We start from the raw sequence: 27,800 nt of genomic DNA, 5'->3' as shown, positions 1-27,800 counted from the left end.
TTAAAATGGGACGGCTCTATCAGTCTGTGTCGGGTTGTCGTGTTTACATAGCTTCAAACAACAGTCTTCTTCCTCTTCTGTGCACGAATCGAAGATTTCAGGTTGTAATAACGATGGGTTCACACTGGCTTCAAAGTTGGAACTTCAACCAAAAAAAATATCGCGCAACCTCTTCTGCTGGAAGAAACACATCTAACTGTACGCAAAAAAAAAAAAAAAAAAAAAAAAAAAAAACGTGCAAGGGTTGAGCCAAAAAAATAAATATCGTATCATGCAACCAAAATTCCTGCAACCCCCCCATCAATTCTCTTTGGACCGTTATTCCTAAGTATATTACTTATGTTGTGCCTGTCAATTTTTGCAACACGAGAGCCACCCGATGTCAGGTTGCTGGGCGTTTGCTGTTTACATAAGGGAATATCTTTTTTTTATATAGCGCATTAGATTTTTCGAATCTGAACTTATTTTTTGTCTTTGTTTTTTCGCTTGGGCAGCTTTGTATTTTTATTTGTTTAGTGCACCGCTCTTGCTGTTCACAAATTTAAACTAACCTTATTTTTCCATTTTCTTGTTTATTTTGTCAATTTTTAATTTTAATTTCCATGCCAACAGTAGCCTTAAAAAGCCATACAAGTCAAGTGTTCTATGAAGAAAACATCCGAGTTGTTTTTAAAGTACAATAACGTGTATTTTGACCCGGAAGCCATTTTAATCCTCAGTAAATATCGAGTTTATCGGCCTCCCTTTGTCCTGTAAGAGGAGTTTAAATGAATATCATGAAAACTTCAAAAAGTGTCATGATAAATATCCAAGCAACACCAGGTCACTGATGAGATTGTGCGGGCTGTGAGGTCTCAAGTTAAAATTGCACAATGGTAGTCTTGTATAAATATCATACAACAGTATTATTTTCAATGCAAAAATAATAGATTCATTGTTTTCCCATATGTGCAATAATAATATTATTTGAAGTTAATATTTGGAAAACAATATATAAAACTGCTTTCTTTATTTAACTTTTTTCCTTTAATTTCTTTTTGCCGATTTTATCCTTTTACGTTATTTGCTTTAAATCCAAATGGAACACACTTTCCTTTACAAAAATATGACTTCCAAACTTTTATATTTGAAATCATCATAATGATTTGTTTCTAAAGGGGGATTTACACAAAACAGGAAGACAGGAAGACGTTTGACCTTGTGGGACAAAATAACACGATCTCCTTAACACTCATGGTGGGACGAAAATAAATACAACAGGGTAAGACACGCACATCTTGATGATACATTTTTGGCATGTCAGATCAAGTTAGCAGAACACAGAAGACGTCAAAAAGCCAGAATTGCAAATTGCATATCTAATAATGATAATAAGACGAATATCTATGCAGGATGAAGACCCTTCAACAATAATGCTGTTATCAATGGGGGTCCTGCTAAAAATAACATGTGAAAAATGTTGATGTAGATGTTGATTTGTGTAGTGAAACAAGTTCATACAAGTACTAACTCAGGGTTAATGGCCATCGGTCCACTTGGCTCAAGTTATATTATGTTTCTCTTATAACTTGTCTCTTCTCATCCAGAAGTACGGCTTTCACGTGTCATCAAGGCTTCTCGTATTTCGTCAGAAATAAAATAAAGAGCCGTTTATCAGCCAAATGAACAGCATTTTAATGGAAGAGCTGTTCAGGAAACGTCTTTTCACTTGCACTTATTGGGGCGATGAGCTACTTTAATCCATTGCTTGGGGCCTTGCTTCTGGTCTTGACTTTTCAACAAAGCAATGAAAGTGGACCGTATTCCTGGGCGTAAGTTATCTTTTATGTTATAACTTTATTTTTTGGCATAAAGCTTCCCTCAGTGCTAGTTTACGTATGACTTAATGATTTTTTGATTTTAGAAGTCACGTTTGCTCGAGTCCTAAATACTTTACTGCTTACGAATCGTACCATGCTTCCAAATTAACCTACCGCCATTATTATACAAGTTGTGGGTTGTGGGGATGGTCGAGATGCAAGAGATCAAGGTATGTTATATCAATCCATCTAAAACATAGTAAAAAGTTTAAGATTTGACAATTAATTTCAAATGTTATGCACCAAGTCATAAATATAATGCATGTTGTTGTTTTCCATAATTTTACTTATTTCAATATAAATGCGGTAACAATGTTTTTCCGCTCTTTGTTTCTCAATTTCTATGGTGAGCCACAACTGTTCCTAGTGTAGAGGTCCAGGGGACAGGATGGGAAGGAGGAGGGATGTTGTCTATAGAGGATAACATCTCAAGGATATTAAATTTCGAATTTCGAACTAGAGCTATATTAATTATTGCAATTTCATAATAGGTCTTACCGGATCTACACTCTTGGGCAAAGATCTATGGCAAAGCTTGAAAGCAACTACTACTGTTGTAGTGGATGGAGAAGAAGCGGACGTTACTGCTCAATACGTATGTTATCAGATATTTATTTCATGTTCAGATGATAAAGATAATAAAGATAAACTTGCCACTTATCACACAGGGAGCCCGTCTCTACATAAACAAATAAATCAATTAAGTACTCTGGGTTTCCGGTGTAAAGAGATTTAAAAAAGACTGACGTAGTCGTATTAGGGTGTGGGAAGAACGCGAGTCAAAAAGTTGCGAGTTGCGAGTTGCGAGTTGCGCGTTGCGAGTTGCTGAAATGAAAAAAATACATAAACTACAAAAATTAAAATAAAAAATTGACAAAATAAACAAGTAAATGGAAAAATAAGGTTAGTTTAAATTTGTTAGCAAGATTGAGATCGAACAGCAAGAGCGGTGCACTAAACAAATAAAATACAAAGCTGCCAAAGCGAAAAAACAAAGACAAAAAAAAGTTCAGATTCGAAAAATCTAATAAGTGCTAATTTATAGTGTAAAAAGTAATGGTATAAAACCAATCACTTAAACAGTTATAACAGTTATCTCGACTTTGTTTCGGTTATAATTCATCGATATTCACTTCGCCCCCGGTTAATAATTGTTAACTATGCTGAGTGTATTTTCTGAAGTCATGTACGTTTTTCAGATCAGTGGACGAGGATTTTCGTGAGGATTTTCTTTTACAATGGAGAACGAGGTATACTGGCTTGAAGAAGACGAAAGTCATTGCGCTATAAAATATTATTCGAAAATATATAATTAACAGACTAGTTTTACCTCTAAATCAAAGCATAGCAATACTAGTATCCACATCAAATCGAATAGTAGAAATTATAATGTAATTTAAGACGTATGTTTTAGATAGAATGTTCATAAAATTATCAAAATCATGGTTATCAAAATAACCCAAGCAACAAAAGTTTCATTTATTATCACTCAGTACATTGAGGCGTTCTGTTTCTTGTTACATATGCAAACAGCACTCTCACAGCAAAAAAAAAAAAAAAAAAAAAAACAGCAATAAATTAGCAGATATGTTTAAAAATGTAGGGGTTCGTGACGGTACGTTTTAACATTTTACCACCGACGTACTTTCACAATGTTTAAATATTCGTTCGGATATTTATGTGACAGGAGGTCGTAGAAAATGATCTCCTATTTACCTGTCATCAACTTGACATTCTTGAGTTTTGTTGCTTGGGTTTCGATAACCATGATTTTGATAGTTTTACAAAGTGAAGTTATCGTTAAAGTATAATTTTTTCAACAACTCGCAACTCGCAACTCGCAACTCGCAACTATCGGACTCGCACTTTACCAAGACCCGTCGTATTACCAGTAACAATAGCAGATTAACGTAAACGTAAACGTAGCTTGAGAGGAGCTTAAAATTCAAATCTAATTATCAAGTTACGTATTTTAAAACGTCTTGTTTCAACACACTGGAAACCTAGAGTACTTTGTTGATTTATTTGTTCATGTACAGCCGGGCTCCCTGTGCTTATCAGCCACCACAGTAACTGTAATCTGCATGAATCTTTTAAAAGATTAATTATTTTTTAATTTTTATGTCATTTTAAAAATTGGTTTCTTAATTGAATTTATACTTTGCCTGCTGTTGTCTGTACGATACTAATTATAAGTTTATTCCAAGTTATTTTTGCGTGTACAGACCATCAAGGGTTTTGGTCTTACAGAAAATGTATTGACTTACGAAAAAATGCTTAAAATTTACCTTAAACGTCTTCAAGCTTCTATCTTTTTCTGTTTTTTTACTTCTTCATCATATTTTTGGATACCAAACAAGGTATTGTCAACATTAATAAGTGGGTTTTTACCCTCTGGTTACTCCCCAAAGACGCAAAGTAGTATGGGGATGTGAAAGTAGAGAATATAGACTTCTTGACTTACATTTGTATTTTGCACAAATGTGGTATTTATTCAAGGGCGCCAGGACAGACGGATTGGGTTTTAAATATGTGTGATTGTTTCAGTTATTCGTAGATTTTATAAGTGAATTGATATATGTTTGTTTCTAAATGGATACTAAATAGTGTTCACTTATCTTTCCATCCAACGGTCTTTCTGGTTCGAATCAGCCGTACGATATGAATATATTTACCACGTCCACCAACGGTCTTTCTGGTTTGAATCAGCTGTACGTACGCTCTGAGTATTTACCGCTGCACTATCCGTGCCAAGCAGCGCCGGCGCCGCTTCGTTAGCGATTACTCACCTTTAATAAGTTTATCAAATTTACCTTCAGTACAGTAAAATAGACCGGGGTAGGAAAGCAAGAGCGGTTCTTTTGTGCTCTCGTCTGCTCGGATAATCCAATTATTTTGGCAGCACATAGGGCACTTTGTTTACACAGCGATGACAGATAGGACTTTGGCGAACGCAAAACGAAGCCCGAACCACGGTTCGTTCTTCGTAATACGACACTTTTTCGATGACAGACCCGTCCTCGAGAACATGCCCGTGTGTGCCTCAGTGTAACGTACTTTTTGCAATAGTGGGTATAAAGTAATCGCAAATAGATCATAGGAACAAAACAAATGGGAAATCGAAAGCAAACCCTGCTAGAGAAAAAGCCGTATGTACTTAGACAGGAACCCACGCAATAATAATCAACATGTGTAGAGAAAGTTAGATGACGATACATATTAACTATATCACAGATCATATATCACATGTCGATCGGTTGGCTACAAATGGGCCCAGATGGGGCATTTATTTTTTTGAGAATCTAAAAATATTTCGGGCATTTATTTTGTTATTGATTTTGAAGATATTTCAGGAACCCACTACCTTACCAATGACTATGACCCTACGAACCGCACCATAACACACTTGTAAATTGAACACAATGATCGTTGGCTAGCTTGACCTCGAGTTCGTATTACGAAGAACGAACCGTGGTTCGGGCTTCGTTTTGCGTTCGCCAAAGTCCTATCTGTCATCGCTGTGTAAACAAAGTGCCCTATGTGCTGCCAAAATAATTGGATTATCCGAGCAGACGAGAGCACAAAAGAACCGCTCTTGCTTTCCTACCCCGGTCTATTTTACTGTACTGAAGGTAAATCTGATTAACTTATTAAATGTGAGTAATCGCTAACAAAGCGACGCCGGCGCTGCTTGGCACGGATAGTGCAGCGGTAAATACTCAGAGCGTACGTACAGCTGATTCAAACCAGAAAGACCGTTGGTGGACGTGGTAAATATATTCATATCGTACGGCTGATTCGAACCAGAAAGACCGTTGGATGGAAAGATAAGTGAACACTATTTAGTATCCATTTAGAAACAAACATATATCAATTCAATTAGAAATCTACGAATAACTGAAACAATCACACATATTTAAAACCCAATCCGTCTGTCCTGGCGCCCTTGATTTATTAATAAGGTTTCGTTTCAGTACCGGCTTTTTACTCGGGCTTCCTTAGAAATGCCCGAGGTATAAATTCGGTTTCATTTACCTTTTTTTTTTTTTTTGCGTTCAGTCACGAATCGCTGTGGGGTTTCTTAAGCGCATGCGTGAAGTCTAAGCGCATGCGTAGAATGAGCCATATATATGAGCACATGGTTGTGCAAAGGCGGATTTGTCGAAAGTCTCGTCGCTGAATGTAAGCATGAATACTATGATATCAAGACCGCAAAGAACCTCGTCCGCAAAGCTCTTGACACTGGCTCAGACCCATACATAGCGATACTTGACTTTCGCAATACACCGACATAAGGGATGGACTCGATTTCAGTACAGCGCCTATGAGCCGAAGGACGCGAAAACTCCTGCCCACAACCAAAGTTCTCCTGCAACCCAGAACTGCGCACAGAGACAGAGAGATCAAGGATTTGACAAAACGACAACAACAATCTAACTACTACAACCAACACATTCGCGACCTACCTCCCTTAACTGAGGGTGAAGTAGTACGAATGAAGCCCTTCCAAGTTGGGGACAAGGTGTGGAAGAAAGGTACAGTAATGCACGTCTAGACTAGATGAGATACATGGTAGAAACACCCGACGGAGCAGTGTACAGGAGAAACTGCTGCCACCTCAAGAAGACGAAAGAGGTGAAGCCTGACAATACAGAAACGACGCCTATGGGATGCCCTGAAGAACATCCCCCGCCGAGTGTGCCTACATAAAAGCTCGACCACACCGCATCCGACGACCCACATCCTATGTGAAGGATTACGTTCCGTAGATGACAGCTGCACGGTTACTGAGCCAGAAAGTACATTAGAGACTTAGAATTAACTTTATGATTAATAACTCGAATATGATTCCTGCGAATTTATATATCATATTACTCCTTCTATCAGCATTGAGCTATTCTGAGTCGTTATAATCGTTGTAATAAAACCAAGAGAATATGAAGTTAGATTTTCAAGAAACTTTCATGGTTACAGACCCATGTATGGGAGATGTGCTCTCTTACTTAATATTCTCTTGAATAAAACACATTGAAACAGGTTGGTCAACGAGAGATCAATATACGAGCGAACAATCGTGAGTGAGCCTATCGAGAATCATGCTATATCAAATGAGCTATCTCATGTTAAGTCAAATAAGCATCATCATCGTGAGCCCACTAGAATATGTTACGAACTCTAAAACGTCTCAGAAACAAAAGCAGGAAGCTTAGAGAGTTTATTTACGAAAGTCTTCGTCCAAGTATACCAAAGTCCTGTTATATGTACGCTGCATTCTTATTTGAAGGTTAGGAAACTTCCAAAAATGTATATAATATACAAAGAGAATAAATAAAATCACAGAACATAAAACGCTAGGAAATTAGGCTCAAAATTCCCTGTTAAAGATAAACCACGCCTTAAGCACAAGCACCACCTCGTATATAAAGCTACATGCCCAGAACCAAAGCGCTCTTCAACATATATCGGGGAGACGGCTAGAAGACTTGAAGAGCGCATAATAGATCACGGAACCAGGGACAAGAAATCTACTCTCTTTAAACACAGTAAAACCAACAACCACGAACATGTGGAATTGATCAGGACGACTTCCAAGTACTTGCTGAGAATTATCCTTGGCAACAAAAACGAAAAATAGCTGAAGCCATCCTAATTAAAGAACAAAAACCAGACTTGAACGAACAAGGACAATCTGTCGCTCTAAAACTATTAAATTGAACAATATCTATGTACGCATATTAGTCCCTAGGGTTTACAGTACTTCATTAATACGTATTAGTCCCTAGGGCTAAAGTATTCACTGTAATGTAACACTTATGAAGTCATTAAACTGATGATGGACGATGGATATCGTCCGAAATATCTACTCAAGAAACTTCAAGTTATTCTTTTTGTCTATAAACTCTTAGCCCAAAGAAACATTTTCATAAAAGAGAAGCTTTGTTTAATTACTCTAGGAGGCTTTATCAGAGGTAATACCATGATCACCTCGGATTCTTTTGTCTTTACAAACCCGAATTTCCCGTACTAAATTTCCCTGTCGCATATATTAAATGAAGGGAAATTTAGTAAAAGACAAAAGATATCATTTCATCGCATCGCATCGCATCGCATCGCATCGCATCGCATCGCATCGCATCGCATCGCATCGCATCGCATCGCATCGCATCGCATCGCATCGCATCACATCACATCACATCAAGGCCAATCTGCATGCCAGTGAAAGCTCGTTTAGTATGGTGACGTTATTCATAGAGGGTAACACCGATGACCCGTGGCCCTCTGTCTACTGAAATTATGACGACTATACGTTATATTTTGAATAAATAGAAATCCTGCCCCCTAGTCTCCCTCGCAGTCGCTATCAGTGTCATCACGCAACGCTTAGGGGAGAAAGCATTGCATGACGACATTAATAGCGGCTGCGAGGGAGACTAGCCCCTTCCCTGTTCGGTGATAACCTATGTCCTTACCAAAATTACTTAAAAACTATATTTTGAATGTATAATTAGCAATCTGTTCCAGTGGGTGTGCCCATGGATCGTGCACGTCACCAGATACGTGCTCCTGTTATAGAGGATGGCAAGGATCAAGATGCCAGTATGGTAAGGCCCTTTTACAACCATGATTCACTACGTTACTTAAAATGTACCTTTAACCCCTGATACATTAATGATTTCAGTATTGATTCTACAAAGTGAATAGTTGAATGTTAAAATATTTTTGCCATTTGCATTGGGTCTTTTTACTTCCATTATGTTAATGACCGTGACGTCATCCCAGGCTTGATTAAATATACACATTTTGACTGGTTCCCACACACAGTTTTTTAAAAAGCATCCATCATTATACTCAAGGTTTCTACAATATTTACTGTAAATTTGATGTCTCTATGGCTAGTGTTTAGTGCTGAAAATTAAAACAAATACACTCAAAAGCCTGCAGTGATGTCACAGTCAGTAACAGCTTTGAAAATGCGTGAGAAAATTGCTTGACAGAACTTGACTCGCAATAAATCAAATAATCAAGCCAAACATCGATAATAAAAAAGATCGTAAATATTTTCATTGTATTACGTTAAAACAAAATATTAGATAGACAGTTTTGTGGAGTGAATACAAGTGTGGACTTGGAGCCTTTATTAGGCTCTGGCTAAACGAGGAAACACGTTTCCAGAAACATGTTTCCCGCGCGCATGTTCAATCAGTGATAGATTGTGGCAATTCTACTTTCTCTAAAATCCTGAATTTAGAATCTAAAAATCACAATTAATTCAGCTTTTACAATATATTTTCTTTCTTAGGACGTCAATAATCCTACCCTTTTCATAGATTTAAAAAATAAATTCAAATGATTAGAAAAGGTACCTTTTTAGTTGATAAAAAGTTAGAACATTTAGTGTTTTATCTATGAATGGATGTGATGAAATTTCCCACCTTTTTTCAAGTTTCACCCTTTGAAGGAAATCCGAAAAGCAGATAAAAAGGTACCTGTTTTTGCCGTTTTGGTATATTGGTAATATTCTTCTTGACAAAAGGTAGCAATAAATCATACTCAGGACGGTTGATTATCTTATTATTTCTACTAAGATAAAAACGAGTGTTCTTCCAACAACGGAGGCTGCCAACAAAACTGTATCAACTACAGTGGCTCATACAAATGTGCATGCTATCGTGGATACACGGGATCAAAATCATGTCGAGGTCAGTTCTCTGAAAATTGTTTTTAATGTTAACCTAACTATTACCGCCACTTATTATACAGTCGTTTCTTCTTCCACTTCTTCTTTTCTTCCCTTATACAGTAAAAACCGCATATAAGAACCAGTGGATTAAGAACCACTAGGCTAAAATTTGCTTTTTAAGCACCAATTATACAAGAACCACTTTAGCCTAAAAATTGGACTGGTTCTTATATAAAAGGTTAACTTTGTTGGGTGATTTTGAAAACATAAATTAAGATTATGAAAATTTTACCAATTTTGTTTATTTTTGCTCGCGCGTCCGTATCTAACAAAATAAAAGTTAGCATTTTGACCTCACAAAGGATTGAATTTTTTGTGCAGGAGATTTAAAAGAAATTGTTGGAGTCGATTTTGAGAAAAGTGGTTCTAACTTCGGTTATTTCTCAATTGACACGGTTTTCTTTGTTATTCACAAGGCTTTATTTTTGTTATAACCCTCATTATAAATGCGAGGTCAATATATAGTTATTAACTCGGTTAATAACTATATATAGACCGTTCGCATTTATAATGAGCAACATTTGATAGAAAACCTTCTCAATTGATAAATAAAATACTTAATTACCTCGAACGTCGGCAAATAGCCTATACATCCCTCGGGCCTGCGGCCCTCGGGATGTATATGGCTTATTGCCTCCGTTCGAGGTAATTAACTCTTACTTTTGCATGATATATTTTCATTTGCATTTTATCATATGAGCCTCTCGAAAATAAAAATAATTAAGAAAAAGAAAGCGCGCGGATTCGAGCAGGGCCGGACGGGTTTTTCCGGCCCGCTTGCGTCAACCCGTCCGGCCCCCATCACGTGACTTTTTCCAATGGTTTTATTAGAGCGCGCGAGCAGGGCCGTACGGGTCATATGATAAAATATAATACGCAATTTTAAAAGTTTGACATTGTATGTAAATTCACAAGTTTCACATTTGTGAATTTTGTGACATTTATTATTGTATGGTTATATTGTTATATATTGTTACAGGGGCGGACCCAGGAGAGGGGTGCAGGGGGTGCGCACCCCTCCATTGTTCCAATTTGTGCCTCTACTTCGAAGATAACCAAAACTATTTTTACATCTGATTCTAAGGGGTGCACCCCTCCCTGGGTTAACATTGTGTGCGGCATCCCTACCTGAACAAAATCCTGGATCCGCCCCTGTGATATGATAATAACTTATTATACGCTATATGAGGAAATTAATTGTTTTGGTTCTACATATAAGAACCAGTTAAGAACCCCCTTACCCTAACCTCTCACTAGATACCAAATATATAAGAACCAGTTTAGCATAACCTTGAAAATAGATGGTTCTTATATGCAGGTTTTTACTTAATTAGATTTTAACGAATGCAATAAATCGCCATGTCGCTGTGCGTCGAGCACTACTGCTTGTGGAGCCAGGTGTTTAAACACAAAAGGCAGCTATAGATGTTCTTGTGGAACAGGCTTTAAGCTGGTTGGCAGTACAGTGTGTACAGGTAAGTCAAACCGAGCAATTTGTTTAGTTGCACATGATAACAAACGGTCAGCAGGTAAACGGCATGCTATCTTTGTATCCAAATTGTTCCGGGCTTTGATAAAGGGTTTTGCTTGCGTCTTCAAGTCTGGCACCTGCTAGAAGTAGAGCCCGGATTTTCGAATTCTCCGAATCAAACATTTTTCGGACTTCGAGGTTGTTGAAAAGTTGGTTAAAAATAAAAAATAAAAAAATAAAAAAAAAGACAAAACACGAGAAAATGCACAGGGAGCCCAATTTAGATAAAAGTGATAGGTGAAAATAATATCGGAAAAATGAAATAATTAATTAGTTTTTTAATTCGAGGTGAACATATTATTACCCGTAATATGAAAGAGCAAACAATCGATTAAAAATGCACTTAAACATTCTTTTCGCGCTCACTTTTGCCATATAATTCCTCTAGTATGGATAGAGTACGTACAAACACTATGTGTGTAACATAAATACCACTAAATACTGCTAAATTATGCTAATCCTATTGTTTTCTATTGTTTAATTAGCACTACTTACTACTAAATAGTGCAAAGTGTTGCACACTTTTAGTGTTTGTACTCTACCATGATATAGATACCAGATATATACCTAGATGGGGGAATTATATAGAAAAACAAAGATGCTCCCTGTGGAAATTGCGTTTTTCGCTTCTGCTGGCTTTCTGGATCGAGGAACATTGCGTACAAAGCTTTCTAATCTCAATTTCCACCTTCTACTTCATGAACAGATACGGACGAATGTGCAGAAAACGTTTGCCAACAAACATGTGTAAACACTATTGGAAGTTATAGATGTTCCTGTCGTCAAGGATACCGACAAAATGGAACATTGTGTGATGGTTTGCCATTTTTATTTTCAATTGTAGATTAATAATATTTCATTAACGAGTACACGATTATGAGTCAATCTATAGTCCAAAGTATACTAGGCGTACTACGGTAAGATAAGCCACTTATATAAGCTTACATATTAATCTCTGGGACAACATGAAAACCACTGAACTAGTTTTCGTTTTCTCCAGCACGTGACCCGCCCGCATGCAAATTACTACATTATCATACATCAATTATTATTTCAGAGTTGTGGAAATGGATACTATAGGCTATATTTCTGGATCCAATTTAGATATTGACGAATGCAAGAAGAATAATGGCAAATGTGAACAAATTTGTAACAACACTGCTGGCTCAAGGCAATGCGCGTGTAGAAAAGGATATCGCCTGGAGGAAAATGAAATGGCTTGCACAGGTGAGATTATGTTTTTGAGGTAATACTATAAATTAATAGCCATTTTGAGACGGCAATATCGCAAAAAAATGACGGTTAGTTGGGAGAAAATATATAATCCGTATTGGGCGGAGTCGCGAAGCGTTGGAGCCCAATTCGTGAATATATTTTTTATCAACGCCGTCAGTATTTCGTGGTATTGTTCCGTCTCAAAATCGTTTTGTATCGCAATTCTCCTCAATTCAAAAATAAAGGAAAAAGCAAGTAAATCGATTCTGATTTGAGATTCTCACTGACTGAACAGTGGTCTTCCTAACAACGGTTTCTGACCGGGAAAGTTTGAGAAAATGGACGTTTAGCGTTTTTGAAAACTTTGTTTTCATCAACATTCCACTATCATTATAAAAAAGAATTAGATTAAGTTTAAAAGAATTTTATTGCTTCATCTGTTTTCGCTGATATTTTTTTACTTCAGTTTTACATGCTAATGCATAAAAAAAAGTCAATAAAGGATAACTGATTCTACGATTTTTCTGTCATATATGCAATCAATTTGTTGTAAGCTTAAAGCAAATTTTCGTCGAAGCGTAGCTTGAAAGGCAACAAATTTTGTACGATATTTTTCACCCACCTGTAGCAGAAAGTGCAAGATATATAGCTCAAAGGCGTACGCAGAGGGAGGGGGGCAAGGGGGCCACTTCCCCTCTCCCCACATTCGTGGCAACAAAACAGCGATTTTTTTAGAAATCAAGTACAACGTGTATAAGCTACTAGTTTTCAAGTTTTTTTTTTTTTACTTTTTTGTATAACTTAAACGTAAAACCCAATGCCGTTTTGGGGGTTCGTCGTTTTGGAAGCTCAAACAAAATGGCGGATTTTTGAATGTGTCCCTCCCCCACTCCCCCTCCTGCCGTCAATCAAATGGTATTAAACAATCGAGAGTGGTAATTCTAGGCCACGGCTCTTATAGGAGAATCGCGATACTGCAATCTATTAATCCACCTTTATATTTCAAGAAGATGACACTAAGGTGTATTTATGACTTTCATTATTATCCTCTAGATATTGACGAGTGTTCAGAGGACAATCCTTGTCATCACAATTGCACGAACAGAATCGGTAGTTTCACCTGTTTTTGTAGGAAGGGATATCAACTGAACCCCGACAACAGCACATGTTCAGGTATATGAGAGATTTAATAACGAGTCTATGAAATTGGCTAGTTTTACAGCTGCAATTTTTGTACCTAGAACGTTTTGTGGAGGTCTATTAAATGGTGACATTTTCATTCTTATCTAGATATCGATGAATGCCAATCGCACAAGATAGATGGTCTTTTTAATGCAAAGTATTCCCTGTCTAACTGCGAGCATACATGCCTCAACACGAAAGGCAGCTACACTTGTGGGTGTCGAAGTGGATTCGCATTACAAAGAGACAGAAGAAGTTGTGAAGGTTCGTAAAAAAGATAGTAATCATCTCAGTATAAGTTGCTTCTATTATTATTAGTATATGTAATAGGACTCCATGCTGTCCAATTAAGAAATAATTGGACGAGAAAAATTCCGAGGACTGACAAAATTGGAGGAGGCCGTAGGCCGAGTCCAATTTGGCAGTTAGAGGAATTTTTCGAGTCTAATTATTTCTTGATTGGGGAGCATGAAATCCCATTACCTATTAATTATATAGCTGCCTAATTAATCCCATATCAACAAGACCTGTCCAATTAAGAAAATAATTGGACAGTTACCTATATGGGATTAATGAGAAGCTGTATAATAATAATAATAATAATAATAATTATTATTATTATTATTATTATCATGACAGCAGTATAAAATTAGATATGCTCATCAATAAAATATTAACAAATCTTACAGTTATTTACAATATAAGTCGTAAAACGTAAATACAGGCTAATATTTGCTCAAAATCTCTCTCATAATTGATTTACATTTTATAATTTATCGATATTTTTTAATGAATCGCCATTTTTTGAAGGAAAATTAAAGGAGATCATACGCTCAGAACGGCAAAGATCAAACCCTGGAAAAGAAGTCTTAAAAATAAATAAATATTGCTATGTACCTTATGTTCCTTTGTGAGTAGACTTTGAAGCCAAAACAGTTAATATAAATACATAAAAATAGGTTATAAGAATATATTGTCAAGTTCAAGAAAATAACGAGTCATACCGAATGAAATATTTGTTTACTACAATATCGCTTATCGTATAATTCTGACTCTTGAAACCCTGTTCTCCTCATCGATCTTCGCTTGTTCGTGCAGAAAATACTGTTCGAGTAGATGAATCATGAATAGATGAACCAAAACAAGGTTTTGCACATGAAGTTCATTGGAAATTCTTGGGAATAATCGCTTCAACTTCTCTGCTTGAAATCCTTGACTGCGAAATTGATAGTAAATTAATATTTCTAGTTCGGCTGTCTTTTATTACGGCGGTCAACGAAATAGAGCATGCGTAGACATAAACCTGTGCCACGTGATCTGCTAGCTCCGCCCTCTCTTGATCACTTGACAACAAATGATAACATTGATTGACATCTGATATATGATAATTGATTGGAGTATAGATGGGAACCCTATAGCAGATACCCACAAAGGTCTTTTGGGTAAGTTCGTGAAGACCCATGGGTACTATTGCGCAACTTGTTCAAATTGTTTTGCAGGAATCAGAAAAAAAACAAAGGCATTTTATACCTGGTATACCACAGTTCTTCTTCGGTCAATAATGTTCTATATCATGTTGTATACAAATGTTCATGTTATGATCTTAAATGTCCTTGCTATAGTTAAAGTTATTATCATTATTAATATTATTATTATTTGTGTCCTGCATCAGATATTGACGAGTGTATGATGGGAACCCACAAGTGCAGCCAGACATGCATCAATACGCGAGGAACGTATACATGTAGCTGCGTCACTGGATATGAGCTTCATAAGGATGGCAAATCCTGTAGAGGTATGCCATGTTTATTGTGAGAACTTTAATATTAGTAATATATACAGTATGAATGGCCGTGTTGTATCAGATATACAGCTACGAGGCGTAGCCGAGTGATTGTATATCTGATACAACACGGACACGAATGCTGTATATGACTTATCAAACGTCTAGGTCAGTTCCTTTGTGTTTCACTAAAGTTTTCAAAATTAAAGTGAATTTGGCCAAGAAAATACAACTTAAAGTTTATGCAAATGAACACAGTTTTGTTTCATATTTACAATGAGTTTGATAATGAAGTTTTAACGTATAACTTACCGATATGTTTCAGCACTTCCTTGTCCGACTCTCGTACAACAACCTCATGGAACAATGACCTGTACTGGCATGGCAACCAACGACAACTGCTCATTTGCATGTAGCCATGGCTACTACATGGAGGGTCCTTCCAGCATAACCTGTATGCCAACGTCACGATGGAGTGGTCCACAAGCAATATGCAAAGGCACAGTCTTAGTAAAATTGATTTTCGTTTTATTGTGATTTTCGAAATCTTATAGATGACAATTTTTCTCTGTTATAGCCAAGATGTGTGACATGATCAAACCACCAGTCAATGCAATCCTGTCCCTGCCATGTTTCAGGACTTATGGTTCTTCCTGTACCATGCGATGTGCATCTGGATTTTATCATACCGGGAACAGCAATTTATCTTGCGTCCTCACAGCAGATAAAATGGGAGTGGCTTGGAAAAACAACTTTCAATGTCATCGTAAGTAAAATGTTTATTTTTTTTAGTCGTTAATACTCCAAGCAAGTGTTTTTATTTATTATTCTTCCTTTCCTTTATTTTTTTTTCTACAAAAGATGCGAGGTCCTGCATGCCCAACCCCTGTCGTCATGGAGGTAAATGTACACCACTCACATCCAAGGATTTTCAATGCGACTGCTCTAACACTGGTTATGAAGGGAAACAATGTGAGCACGGAGTAATAAACGTTCCATTATTTCCAAAGCTCAAGGAAAATATTCAGTCTTTGCCATTATCTTTTAAAGCCAAACCCTCAAAAGAAATTCAGATCTCTATTCAATCCGACGAAAATGTGATTGCTCAACCTTCGAAGCCGAAATTATTCAAATCAAGTAACAAAGCAGACGTTACTTTAGAATCCAAACAGCCTGGTCTGAAGGTGTTATCATTTTCCGTTCATGGAGAAAGTGCAAAGGACTACATGAATCCTGCAGAGAGCGTTCTTTTTGTTAGCCCAGAGACTCCCAATCAGAAAAATATCTTCACGCAAATCCCACTTTTACCAGGGGAACTACCTGTTGGCTGTTACTTGAAGAGGGCTGACATGTTCAAATGTCCTGCGCAATTGTCATCAACGCAGCCATGGAAACAAAACCCATCAACTAGACAAATATCGACAAAGGGATTAGTGCATTTAATCTCTAAAGAGGGACACCCCATTCCTTTGTCTTTAATTGGTGTAGACTTTTCATCAAAACCTTCTGAGGGTTTTTTAAACAGAGTTAAGCAGATAAGTCAAATGAACAAAAACGTGAGAATTAAAAAGATTAACTCAAAACATGCTTGCGAAACAACAACATTAGATTTACCTCAGATAATGGAACTTGTCGAACACGATGTCTTTACTGCATCTTTCTTGCGCACGTTCTCGAAATCAACTCCACTATGGCTGCAAATACAAGAGAAGAAAAATTCTAGTTCCTTTGATTTGAGGAATATCTATGCCAATATTGGATCCAACTCCAAGATTTGTTCCTCTATCTTCAAATCATCGAGTGCAATCATGACATATGAGCCCAGCATCGGATCGATGATAACCCTTGATGAAGACATCACTTTACCTGATGAGAGAGGCTTTTGTTATGCAATCGATGTGTGTACCTCAGACGTTGGCTTCGCCTTTCCAATTGAAAGTACAAAAACAATCAAGTCATCAGTACTTTTCCAAGACATAAGAAACGCTGGCTGGGACATTGGTCTTACTGGTGCCATGTTTCCTGGAAATGGAAAAGCTATAGTTACCATCGGGCAGAGCTTATGGTATGGAAGGCAGTTTGAGAATCTTGAATCGCATGAATATAAAGTAGTGCTTAAAGGAACGATAAAGACAAAACTAGAGAACGAAAATACCAAGATGTCGTTGGATTATCAGGGAGAAGTTTTTGTTGACACCTTCAACATAACCGAAGTAAGTGGTTTCAAACAAAGGTAGATTACGGAATTGTAAAATTATTGATTTTGTATTACTGTTTCACAAGGTTTTGCACTATGGATTTGCACGGAACATCACAGGAATATGGAAAGGAAAGGCAGCTCTTAACATGACGACAACTGTCTTTAACAAACAGCTTAATATAGAATTACCATCCGAAGACGTCCTTGGAAAATCTATCTGGGGTGGTAAGTTTAACATTACCATCATGTTTGAAACGTAGTCATGGTTTTCAACAGAAGATCCTTAAAACATTTTTAAAATTTTCTTTTGCTTTAATGTATGCAGGAAGCGCCTTACGCCAGGGGATTTCTTTGAAATGGAAAAAAGTTCCTCGACTGCTTCAAGGTACGCCTCTTAAGACCATGATACGCCCAGCAATGAACCAACCTGTCTTTGTCTCACTGGACCACCAAGTACAAGGAGGAAAACAGACAGTAATCGTGAACTTAAATGATTACAATATCAAATTAATGAAAATAGGTTTTCTAGTTTTTCAACTTAAAGGAATTATGAATAACCCACAAATGGATGGTTTAGCGAAAAAAGAAAATATAAGAAGATGGACAAATTTTATCGATGAATTGAACACTCTCGTAAGTGACATTCGTTCTATCATCGGGACTCTTCCTTCCAAGAATAAATTAAAATTTTCGCTTTTGATCTCTCGTTTGCGAAACAAACTTCGCGATACCAAATTCCTGTGCAAAGTAATCGAATCAACAGCAAAGATAAAGATACCAACGACAGGAAGCCTCCTTGTTGCCCAAGTAAATCAAATAGTAATCAGTTTTCCTGAAATTCCCAATCTGGTTTTCAAGCGTTCAGCAGTCTCAAAACGTTTCAATGGTTTCAAAATATTATTCCAAGGAAAAATTTGCTCTAAACGACTTTGCTTCGAAGGCTTGAACGTAACACTAGACAGCAGTCGTTCCAAGACGGACCAAGCACCGAATCATTCCAGCATTATTGTTCAAGGAAAAGCCTTGAAGTCTTTGCAATTAGGTAAACTTATGTCCCTAAATAAAGCCAAGAAAATTTTACTAAACGTACCAAGAGGAGAAGCAGCAAGCATTTTATCCTTCAATCCAACTATTAATTTCATGGGGTTAGAAAAGAGTGTCCGTTGTAAGATAGAACAAGATATACTTTCTTTCAATACATCAGGCTTACTTTATGGAAGACACGAGGTTTTGATGAACGTTAGTGCAAAAACAGAGGTTTCGGACTGGTCTTTACTTAAGTATCACGTTTCAGGGAAAATAAAGAAGAACTCTCGTCTTCCCCAACAGCTCCAGAGAAAAGTCAATAACCACATTAAAGACTTAGCGCAGAAAGCAATTCAACGAATAGAAAATGCGGAGAATTCTGCCAGGGAAGCAGAACATAAATTTGACAGTTTTCAGAAAACACTACAAGAAAGGCAAAAGGCCCTCAAATCGTTAGGGGAACTAAAGAAAAAGGTGATAAAAACCAGGGCAATGGTAGAGACAGAATATGAACAGGAGAAAGTTTATGTATATGATAACTATGGCGAAGATGTAAATACCTTACCAGATTGTAAACTAAAGCAATGTAAATGGGAATGTTCAACAACTACACACTGCACTTATAAAAGTGAGAAGCTAAAGTTAAACGTCGATGAATATAAATGTGAAGAAAAAGAAAGAACAGTCGTTAAAGAACGAATCGTACGGAAAAGTGGAACAGGGTATTATGAGAAGAAAACGTTTGTGCTTGTTGCCAAAGGGAATTGCGGAAAAAGGAATTACGAAAAAATACTCGGACCAGTTGGAGCAATTTTAGGTACAAAAATACCTGTACCTGTAGTCGGACAAGCTATTGGATATTTGATAGGACATATGGTTGGAAAAGTTCTCTCTGTTTTAGCAGATGCAATCTTTGGCTGCGATCAGACTTATGAAATGGTTCCTGGTCCAATGAAGAGTGTATCATATACAAAAGTATGGAATGAGAGAAAAAGTTATGAATTGCAAGAAAAAGTATTTGATTGCACTGGCCCTTTCAAGGTATTAAAAGTCATAGAAAATAGCTACGCTCCGCCAACACTAATCTGTATGAACGATACCTGCAGTACAAAGATTATGAATGCACAATGTATCAAAAGAAACAATGCATGTTATAATGAGAAGCAACTTTACAGACTGAATATTCCGAATGCAAACCTAGAATATGAGAAAGAAAAGACCCAGGACTTTGTTCGATTACATCGTCTTGCTAATAGGCTGGAAATTGCAACCATCGACCTTTATAAGGCAGAAGCTAAATACAATAAAATGTTAGAAGAAACCAAAATGGCAAAAGCACAGTTGAAACATTTAGAGCTGGCTAAAAATCTAACTAAGGCTGTAATACCCGAAGTGAAGGTCTTCCCGAGCACTAAAATTGGCCTAAGGCTGTCAAGACTTCTGGAGGAAAGAACTAATGAACGGGTAGTTTATGTATCAGATTTTATATTTGATTTCACCTTCACAGAGCAAACCAAAAGACAAATACCAATTACTATTGCCGTGAAATCCATAGATGGAATGAAAAAGGACTTGTCTGTTTTATTTGATTTCGACAAGGAGGAGATTTCACTTCACAAAATAGTGGTAAAAGCCATAAAAGAATTGTACGAAGAGAAAAAAGGTGCCAGAAGGAAAAGATCCATTTCCGAAGAACTTTACAACAGAATCAACAAAACTGTCGGGGACAATCAAGATGGAATTCAGACTTTGAAGAATCACGATCTTTGCCTCGAAACCAGAAAAGCAAATGCTTTCTATAAAGACATTGTAAAGTCTCTTGAAAACCTCGTTAATGCAAGAGAGCATGTTGAACGTGTCAACAGGAATGACATTGAAAAACTTACTTCTGTTTACCAAACATTTGAAAATGTGACATCAAATGGCACTCAGGATGAAAATGAAACCAAGACTTCGCAAGATATGACAAGATCGTATCTAGATTATTTAGGTTCAATTATTGAAAACAAGAAAAACTTTTCGATGATGTCATGGAACGAGACTTTGGTCAGCTGGAGAGCATTTCTAGAAGTTCTTACCAAAGAGGAATCATTTCTAAATTGCGCAGGTGCTCAAGATTGTCTAATCGATATTGGTGAAGATTTGGATGAGCTTTATCTCTATGAAAGTGACTTTGCACGAGCAAAAAACATAAGAATGGGGTTGTCTAATATTACGGCACGTCTCATCGACTTGATCTCACAGAACTTTACAGTGGAGGAAATTCGGTATAAGCTATGGGATCTGCACTACCTCTTGAACCATACAGAAGACACTAATGTCCTCTGTGGAAGAAAACCAGAAATTACCCTTGTATCATTTAGGCCTGAGGTTGTGATAGAGAACGAGACTTTGACTTTGTTTTGTAATGCAACCAGCGATACAAAGGTAACTTACCAGTGGATACACAACAATGAATCAGTCATCCAATCAGATAATGGTTTGTTGACTATACGAAAGGTTAATACAAGTCATGCAGGCTCCTACAAGTGCAAGGCGATAAACAGAAAAGGTTTCACTACATCCAATGTAACCATTATTTATGTAAAAAGCAAACCAAAGATAACAGAGCATCCCAATGACACTAACGTGTATGCTAAAGATGGGAAGGGACTTTTGTTAGTGTGTAATGCAACAGGTGACCCTGAGCCTGATATCGAATGGTTCTTCATTTCTCAGTATCCAAACAGCTCAGAAGTCAAGATCTATAATGATAATGGAACTTTCTTGTACTACGAGCAACCCACCACAAATTACTCTGGATATTACTATTGTATTGCTCGTAACAGTTATGGACAAGTGCGGAGCAGAAAAGCAAAGGTTTGGGTGTTAGACTTGTCTCCTGGTGAACCAAGGCTAGGAGCAAGAATTAATGTCACCAAAACATGTAAAATTGAACGTAGCTTGTCTTGGTGTGGAAAAGTCCATGCGAGAAGAGACCTCCCTCGTCTCAAGAAAGCCCTCGCCATGTCTTTAAATAATCCAGTATCTAATGTCAAAAACATAAACTTTGCATCAAATGGCTTACAGATTGCCACTGTCAGCTTTTTGTACGCAAGCAAAAAAACATCAAAGGAATTCATCAATGAACCTCTCGTTCCAGCTGTTGAGTCGTTTGCAAGAAAACGGAAAAGGTTGGTGAATGGTTTGCAAACCTGGTACCAAAAACTGAAAAATGATACATCTCCTATTGTAACCAATTATTATGAAGTAATCAATGGGAATGCGGGCAGTTTAACTGCATGGATTGCTCAGCTAGGATGTTCAATGGGGCAAGGACCTCATTCCAATGGATACATGTGCTGTAAGTGATATATTTACTATTTTACGTAAAATTATGCATGATAATTTTAACCGTATCCGCCTTTTATATGTTCAGACAACTGTCCTCCTGGAACATATGGGGATGCAGATGGTCTGTGCACTTCATGTCCTATCAAAACCTACCAGTATGAACAAGGACAAACCAAGTGTATTCCTTGTCCATACGGATTCATTACCAAAAGAGAGGGAGCCTTGAGTCCTGATGAATGTTACGACATGCGTAAGTTCTTAAAAACTACCTGGATACCAAACAATTATAAAACGAGGCTGTGCAGAAGTAAGCTGCATGCAGATAAACCTATTTTATGAATAAATTATTGCATGCATGTTTATAATAAATTTGTTACGTTCACACGCTATGCACAATAGCAGTCACTATGGATGCCTGCAAATGAGATGAACACCTGCGGTAACACTTAAAAAAGACCATTGCATTAAGTCTAAAACTACTCAAAAGATACAATAATACATTCACTATGGAATAGATTACATTTGCAAACTCGGTTTTGACATTTTGTATGGCAGGTCCATCGCCACCAAAAGAACTACGAGCAACTGTAATAAGTTCGACAATGCTTCGGGTCAGTTGGCTTGTCCCTAAAGAAAACAGCAAGTCAATTTCAAGTTATTTCATTAGAGTAAGAATTCAATTCTATAGCATTTTATAATTAGATTTATACTCTTGAGAGGATCAACAGTAACCTTACCGTGAAAGTTCTTGATTCTTCTTCAAATTTTTTTCATCTCAAATACGTAGATCCCATAATGCGTCCTAACAGGCACTCTCTCTACCCCATTGTCCTTTTTATTCTAAAATCAATTATTTGCTCGTTTTCTTTTTGTCGTGCATCTCATATTCTTTGATATGAATTATCTATCAGTACAGAGAGCCAAAGACTAGATTGAAGACAGTAAGAGTACCCAAGACTGTGACCACATGGACCTTGACACGCCTTAAGAAGTTCACCGATTATCACATTGAAGTGTATGCAGTAAACTCTTATGGAATTAGAGCATCCAAGATTATCATCAAATCAGGAGAGGATGGTAAGAAAGATATCATTATGAATTGAATGGTTTAATGAACGAATAATTCTTTTGAAAACTATTTTCCTTTAGTTTTTGGATTACAGCGCACGTTATAATAATAATAGTTACAATAATGCACGTATTGTGCTCAAAACTCAACAGCTGTGTTAAATTATTCAGTTAACAATCTATATATAAATTACATGAAACAGATCAAGAAAAACGTAGTTATATTAGTCAACTTTAAAGGAATAGGAAACAATTCTTGGCTCCTGTGTATGACCTCATGATACTTAACAAGTTATTATTGGTGGAATATTTACCGATCCGCGAGAATTATTTTTAGTATAATTTTATACTTTTCAATTAAAACGTTTTAGTATTACTTCCACTCCGGTAAACTTGGAAAAACCTCATAATCCACGCTTGAGCAGTGATTATCGTCTCAGAATCACTGGTCGCTCGAGCAATCACAGCACGAGAAACTATTTTCAAGTCCACAATTATACTAATATCAAATAAACGACTCATAAAAACTGCCTCAATAGGTGACGACATTTCACTTGTTTATTTTTTTTCAGTCCCTAATGCGGCCCCAGTTATTGCCCAGTGCATTCCAGTCAGTTACGAAAATATGAGCGTAATATGGCAACCAATACCCTTACATGAACGTAATGGCATCATCCGCGGTTATCACATCTACTTCAAAGAACTTACCGAGTACAAATGGCAAGTCTATACCACACCAACTGGGAATCTGACCAGTGCCATTGTTCCTGGACTGCAGGCGTATACAGAGTACTGTGTGAAGATATCTCCTTTTACTAGTAAAGGAGAATATCCTAAATGGAAAAATGCACCTTGCAAGAACCTGAAAAGTAAGACACGTGGTATTTTGTGTTTTTACAGCCCGTCAATCAAATTTGCGACTGGTCGATTGCGTCATCCGATCATGGGCGACAGATATTCCCGAGACTCGACAGCGTTTTCCAATATCGAGCAAAATATCAAAATTAAGAGGTTGCATATTAAAAGAACTAAACCTGCCCTTCTTTTCTACTTTATGGACATTCTCTGATCTGGTAACATTCTTTTCTCAGTACCGTACACAAATCTCGAATTTATAATTCGTTACTGTTAATAATACCTTTTTCCCCCCAGCTCCTTCTCGTCCAGTTAAAGTATCAGGCCGTGCATTAAGTCCAAGAGAAATCCTTTTGAAGTTCAAAAAGCCTAGCCGGTCCAGTGCATACAATGCGTTTGTGGTTCACTACGGTAAACAGCAAGATCGTTTGGATATAACAACAGCATGTTACTCGTCTTCTTGTGTAATCAGCAATCTTCAGGAAGATACCGTGTACTTCTTCAAGGTGCTCGAGGACATAGCACAGGCTGGAGAATCTGCAGCTGAGATCCACATAAAAACAAAGAAAAGAGGTTTGTATATTATTAAGTCTTTATGTTGTTTAGTTCTAGTTTTTTTCCTTCATCCATCAGGAATTTCTCATATACTTTTGTATTTCTCAAATCGGGTCCAAAATAAGCTTTCAATACACGTGCACCGATTTAAGATATAGCGACCAGTTTGAATATCTATTAATGATGGTAATTGAACTGAGTGGAGTGCGTAGCGGGAGTGCAATTTGTAATTGCAAATTTGATTTCAGACCAAAAATGCACGAAACGAAGTTTAATTACCACTTAATCATATCCTTTTTGTAATCATACACAAGAGAGAAAAAATACAATAAAGAGTGCAGAATAATCAATTTAATGTAGTAAAAGAACTAAATGTGAACAAATTTTTTGCTTTGATTTTCTTGCTTTATTTTGTTTTATTTTATTGTTTAAAAAAAATCTTTTTCAGGATGCGATTAAGAGCTCCTAAGGATTCGATTTGGGAATTAATCGCACTCCTCTGAACCAATCAGATTGCAGGATTTGGTAGTGATTACAAAAAGGATATGATTAATTAATTAACTAGCCTCGTGGAAACACAAAAGCAATTTCACATGTAAGAGAGGCTAGTCAGTCCAGAACAATACAGTTATTCAAAGTCTATTATTTCGAGTGACAATGTTAAGTTTGCTGTTTTTCAGGTTCCTAATGTGGTGTCCTTATGAAGTCACAAGCATAACAAAATAAAGTGCCCTGAAGATGAACAAATAATCAAAAAATTAAATAATCCCGGCAAATACCATAAGTACGATTGCATAAAGGAGGAAGACGAATACTTCGGGCCAAAATCGAATAGTTGAAAAAACGAATAGTCCGGGCCAAAATCCAATACTTAAAAAAAAAACAAACAAACAAAAACATGAATGCCAAGTCAAATAAACCCTTGATTTAAAATCTTATAAGAAGGAAGTAAATGTAATGTAAATCTAGACCTAGCAAATTTCGAAGAATACGAACAAAAAGTGATATTGCAATCGTGTTTGTCATCAAAAAGGTAAATTACTTTGCGCAAATTGAAGTCAATAACCTTTAAAAATCAAAAGTTTCATTACATTTTGAAACGATATGTAAAGCGCTAACAAAGTATAAGAATTAGCGCTATATAAAGTTTACATTTACATATTATTATTATCATTATTATTATTATTACTATTTTTAATTCATTTATTGCACCATGGAAAATAAACGATCATTAACTGAGAGATTTTGGGTAGAGTATGCATGAAGTTTAACGTAATTATAATATAATCAAACTTCGGCCCCCGTTTTCAGTTTAGGATTTGTTGATCATTTTCTTGGTCTAAAATATTTCCAGAACGCATGGCAATACCACTTCTGGAAATCATATTTAAGACTAAGAGTTTCCTTGAAAGCATGCCCTCAGACCTCCTCTCTCAGCAGTGAGATTCGTCTCAACGGACCCCAAATTGCCCCTCCCCCTCTTTGTCTAAAATTCCTGGATAAATACTAAACCGTATGTGAACACTGATTGACGCTCCTGCACTCCTGGATAGTACGAAATAATTCATGAGATGTATTTTGAATAAGATAGCCGATCCGAGGCACCTCCCTTCGTGACAGCCTACCCTAATACTGCCTTTATTTAACACCTCTGGGGTTTTTTTCCCATTACGATCTAAGTAACCATACGTGGATGCTTAAAGCTGTTTCTTGAATGTATTTATTCTTAATAATATTTAAATAATTATTCAACCTTCACCTTTGATTTACCCCAATAGCTACGACAATCAAATATCTTCAAACTCTAGACTGAAGGATTCTAGCATATCATAAGTTGTTGCCTGATGTCGTCTATTCGGTCGATGGGATTTTCTTTTCTATTGACAAATATAGAATTTCCATCTCCTGTCCCTGCAAAGGAGGAGATCGCAACAAGAAGTTAATAAGTGCCCTCGGTTCGTAATTCAGACTTGCAAAATAGGCAAGAACAGTTTAATGGTTTAAGGAAGAAGAGAAGAAATATGATAAAAAGAAAGAGAGAAAGGAAAAGGAAGGGAAAAGAAGAGGGTATGGCAAGGAAAGGCAAGGCAAGTATAAATAACCGTTTCTCTACATACTGGTAATCATTGATATGATAGCTGTAAGCGCCAGCCAAGTAGTACCCAGATGGCACATCGTAGTTCATGTCACCATCCCAATTATTGACATAAGACGTCCATTTGCAGTTTCTCCGCAGGCGAGTCCCATCACAACATTTAAAATCAAACCTTCGATCGTTGTAGACGTTACTGAACGTATTGGCGTGCATTCCCTCAATGTAACCATTTCTGGGACATATGAAATTCACATTTCCATTGTAGTCATTAAGATACTGATTGTTAGGGAGGCTCCAGGCACAGGTTGTTGTGATGTATGGGTTATGACGACAATGGTAGCCCCATACTCGATCATCATGGTGATTTTCATGGGCACTTTGAATGTTCCATATGCTTTCCTTCGTCCCTTTACCTGTTGACAATAAAAAATGAATGAATAGAAAATACCATTGAACACAGCTTGTTTCAGGGTTTGTTTAAATAGATGTCTATATTGAAGATGAAATTATCAGCCGAGAGGTTGTTTTACGGTTTGTTAAAATAGCGAATGTTCACGAGCACGAATCCGTTGCACAAAGCATGATGGAAAGCCGAGTTTTTGCACTTTTTCTCTAAAAGTTAATCTGACAGTTTTACTTTTGACATTTTCTATTTTCTTCTATTTCTAAGTGTAAGTATTTCAACAGACGAAAATATTAATACATATAAATTTCCCAGAGTGCCTTTCCTGGTTAACAAATAGTGTCATGTACGAGAAATTAAGGTATTCAGCACATAGTACTTACAGACCCATGAGAAGGACTCCAAAAATTTGGTATCCCAGTTGAGATATCGACGGGACATGCCATTTTGTCGGGAGTTACCGGAGCTTGACGAACCGCCACATCCTTGCACGACGTTAAACAAGGAAGTGCACAGGAAGAAACAAACACAAATAAAAAGCGCCTTTATCTTGATCGACATGGTGAAAATTGATGCTAAAAAGAAAAGGAGAGAAAAAAAAGAAAAAAAACAAATCAAAACCAGAAAAGATAAAATATTTAAATTTCGATATAGGATGTCTATTAAAACGACAAATCTATGGAAGAAAATTTTTTTTGAAAATATGTCTCACCTGAATGATGATCACTACAGCTTAGCTGATGAACACTGTCTGTATTCTAAAGTACAGCGCCATTATTTATACCAGAAAATAAAGGTATTATTTTTCTTAAAAAGAGAATTTAATCCCTTTGATTTTAGATTAGTCAATAGTTCTAGAAAACCGCGTAAGCAAAGCCGGAAAACGTTTGAACCTTTTTCTGACCTCTAAAATATGAATATAAAAGAAAATGTATACCAACTGCTCGACTACAA

General features: G+C 36.8%; 2 protein-coding genes across 3 annotated transcripts; one reads left to right on the top strand and one right to left on the bottom strand.

Annotated features, from left to right (window-relative positions):
• The first annotated feature begins 1,623 nt into the window (after positions 1-1,623).
• LOC116290603 (uncharacterized) lies at positions 1,624-25,549 on the top strand. 2 transcript variants are annotated; one of them, XM_031697670.2, is made up of 22 exons: positions 1,644-1,811; positions 1,904-2,029; positions 2,351-2,454; positions 8,369-8,461; positions 9,446-9,559; positions 10,935-11,075; positions 11,838-11,948; positions 12,236-12,358; positions 13,400-13,519; positions 13,637-13,792; positions 15,201-15,323; positions 15,637-15,810; positions 15,889-16,077; positions 16,173-17,524; positions 17,595-17,736; positions 17,837-21,880; positions 21,956-22,120; positions 22,426-22,538; positions 22,782-22,947; positions 23,511-23,807; positions 24,091-24,366; positions 25,029-25,549. In XM_031697670.2, the coding sequence occupies exons 1-22, from the start codon at positions 1,726-1,728 to the stop codon at positions 25,034-25,036; spliced, it is 8,223 nt and encodes a 2,740-aa protein (XP_031553530.2). In that variant the 5' UTR covers positions 1,644-1,725; the 3' UTR covers positions 25,037-25,549. The 2 variants fall into 2 exon arrangements, with proteins under 2 accessions (XP_031553531.2, XP_031553530.2); XM_031697671.2 differs by lacking the exons at positions 22,426-22,538; positions 23,511-23,807; positions 24,091-24,366; positions 25,029-25,549 and having other exon boundaries at positions 1,624-1,811; positions 22,782-22,941.
• Positions 25,550-26,052: 503 nt separating this feature from the next.
• On the bottom strand, positions 26,053-27,673 carry LOC116290604 (hemagglutinin/amebocyte aggregation factor). The gene is made up of 4 exons (XM_031697672.2): positions 27,559-27,673; positions 27,230-27,421; positions 26,466-26,856; positions 26,053-26,259 (listed from the first exon to the last, which is right to left on the bottom strand). The coding sequence occupies exons 2-4, from the start codon at positions 27,405-27,407 to the stop codon at positions 26,226-26,228; spliced, it is 603 nt and encodes a 200-aa protein (XP_031553532.1). The 5' UTR covers positions 27,408-27,421; positions 27,559-27,673; the 3' UTR covers positions 26,053-26,225.
• Between the last annotated feature and the right edge of the window lie 127 nt (positions 27,674-27,800).

Source organism: Actinia tenebrosa, unplaced genomic scaffold (genome assembly GCF_029948245.1).
Source record: "Actinia tenebrosa isolate PJP-AT-01 unplaced genomic scaffold, QUT_ActTen_1.0 PGA_scaffold6__47_contigs__length_16458017, whole genome shotgun sequence".
NCBI classification, from domain to species: domain Eukaryota; kingdom Metazoa; phylum Cnidaria; class Anthozoa; order Actiniaria; family Actiniidae; genus Actinia; species Actinia tenebrosa.
This window is presented reverse-complemented; position numbering and strand designations above follow the sequence as displayed.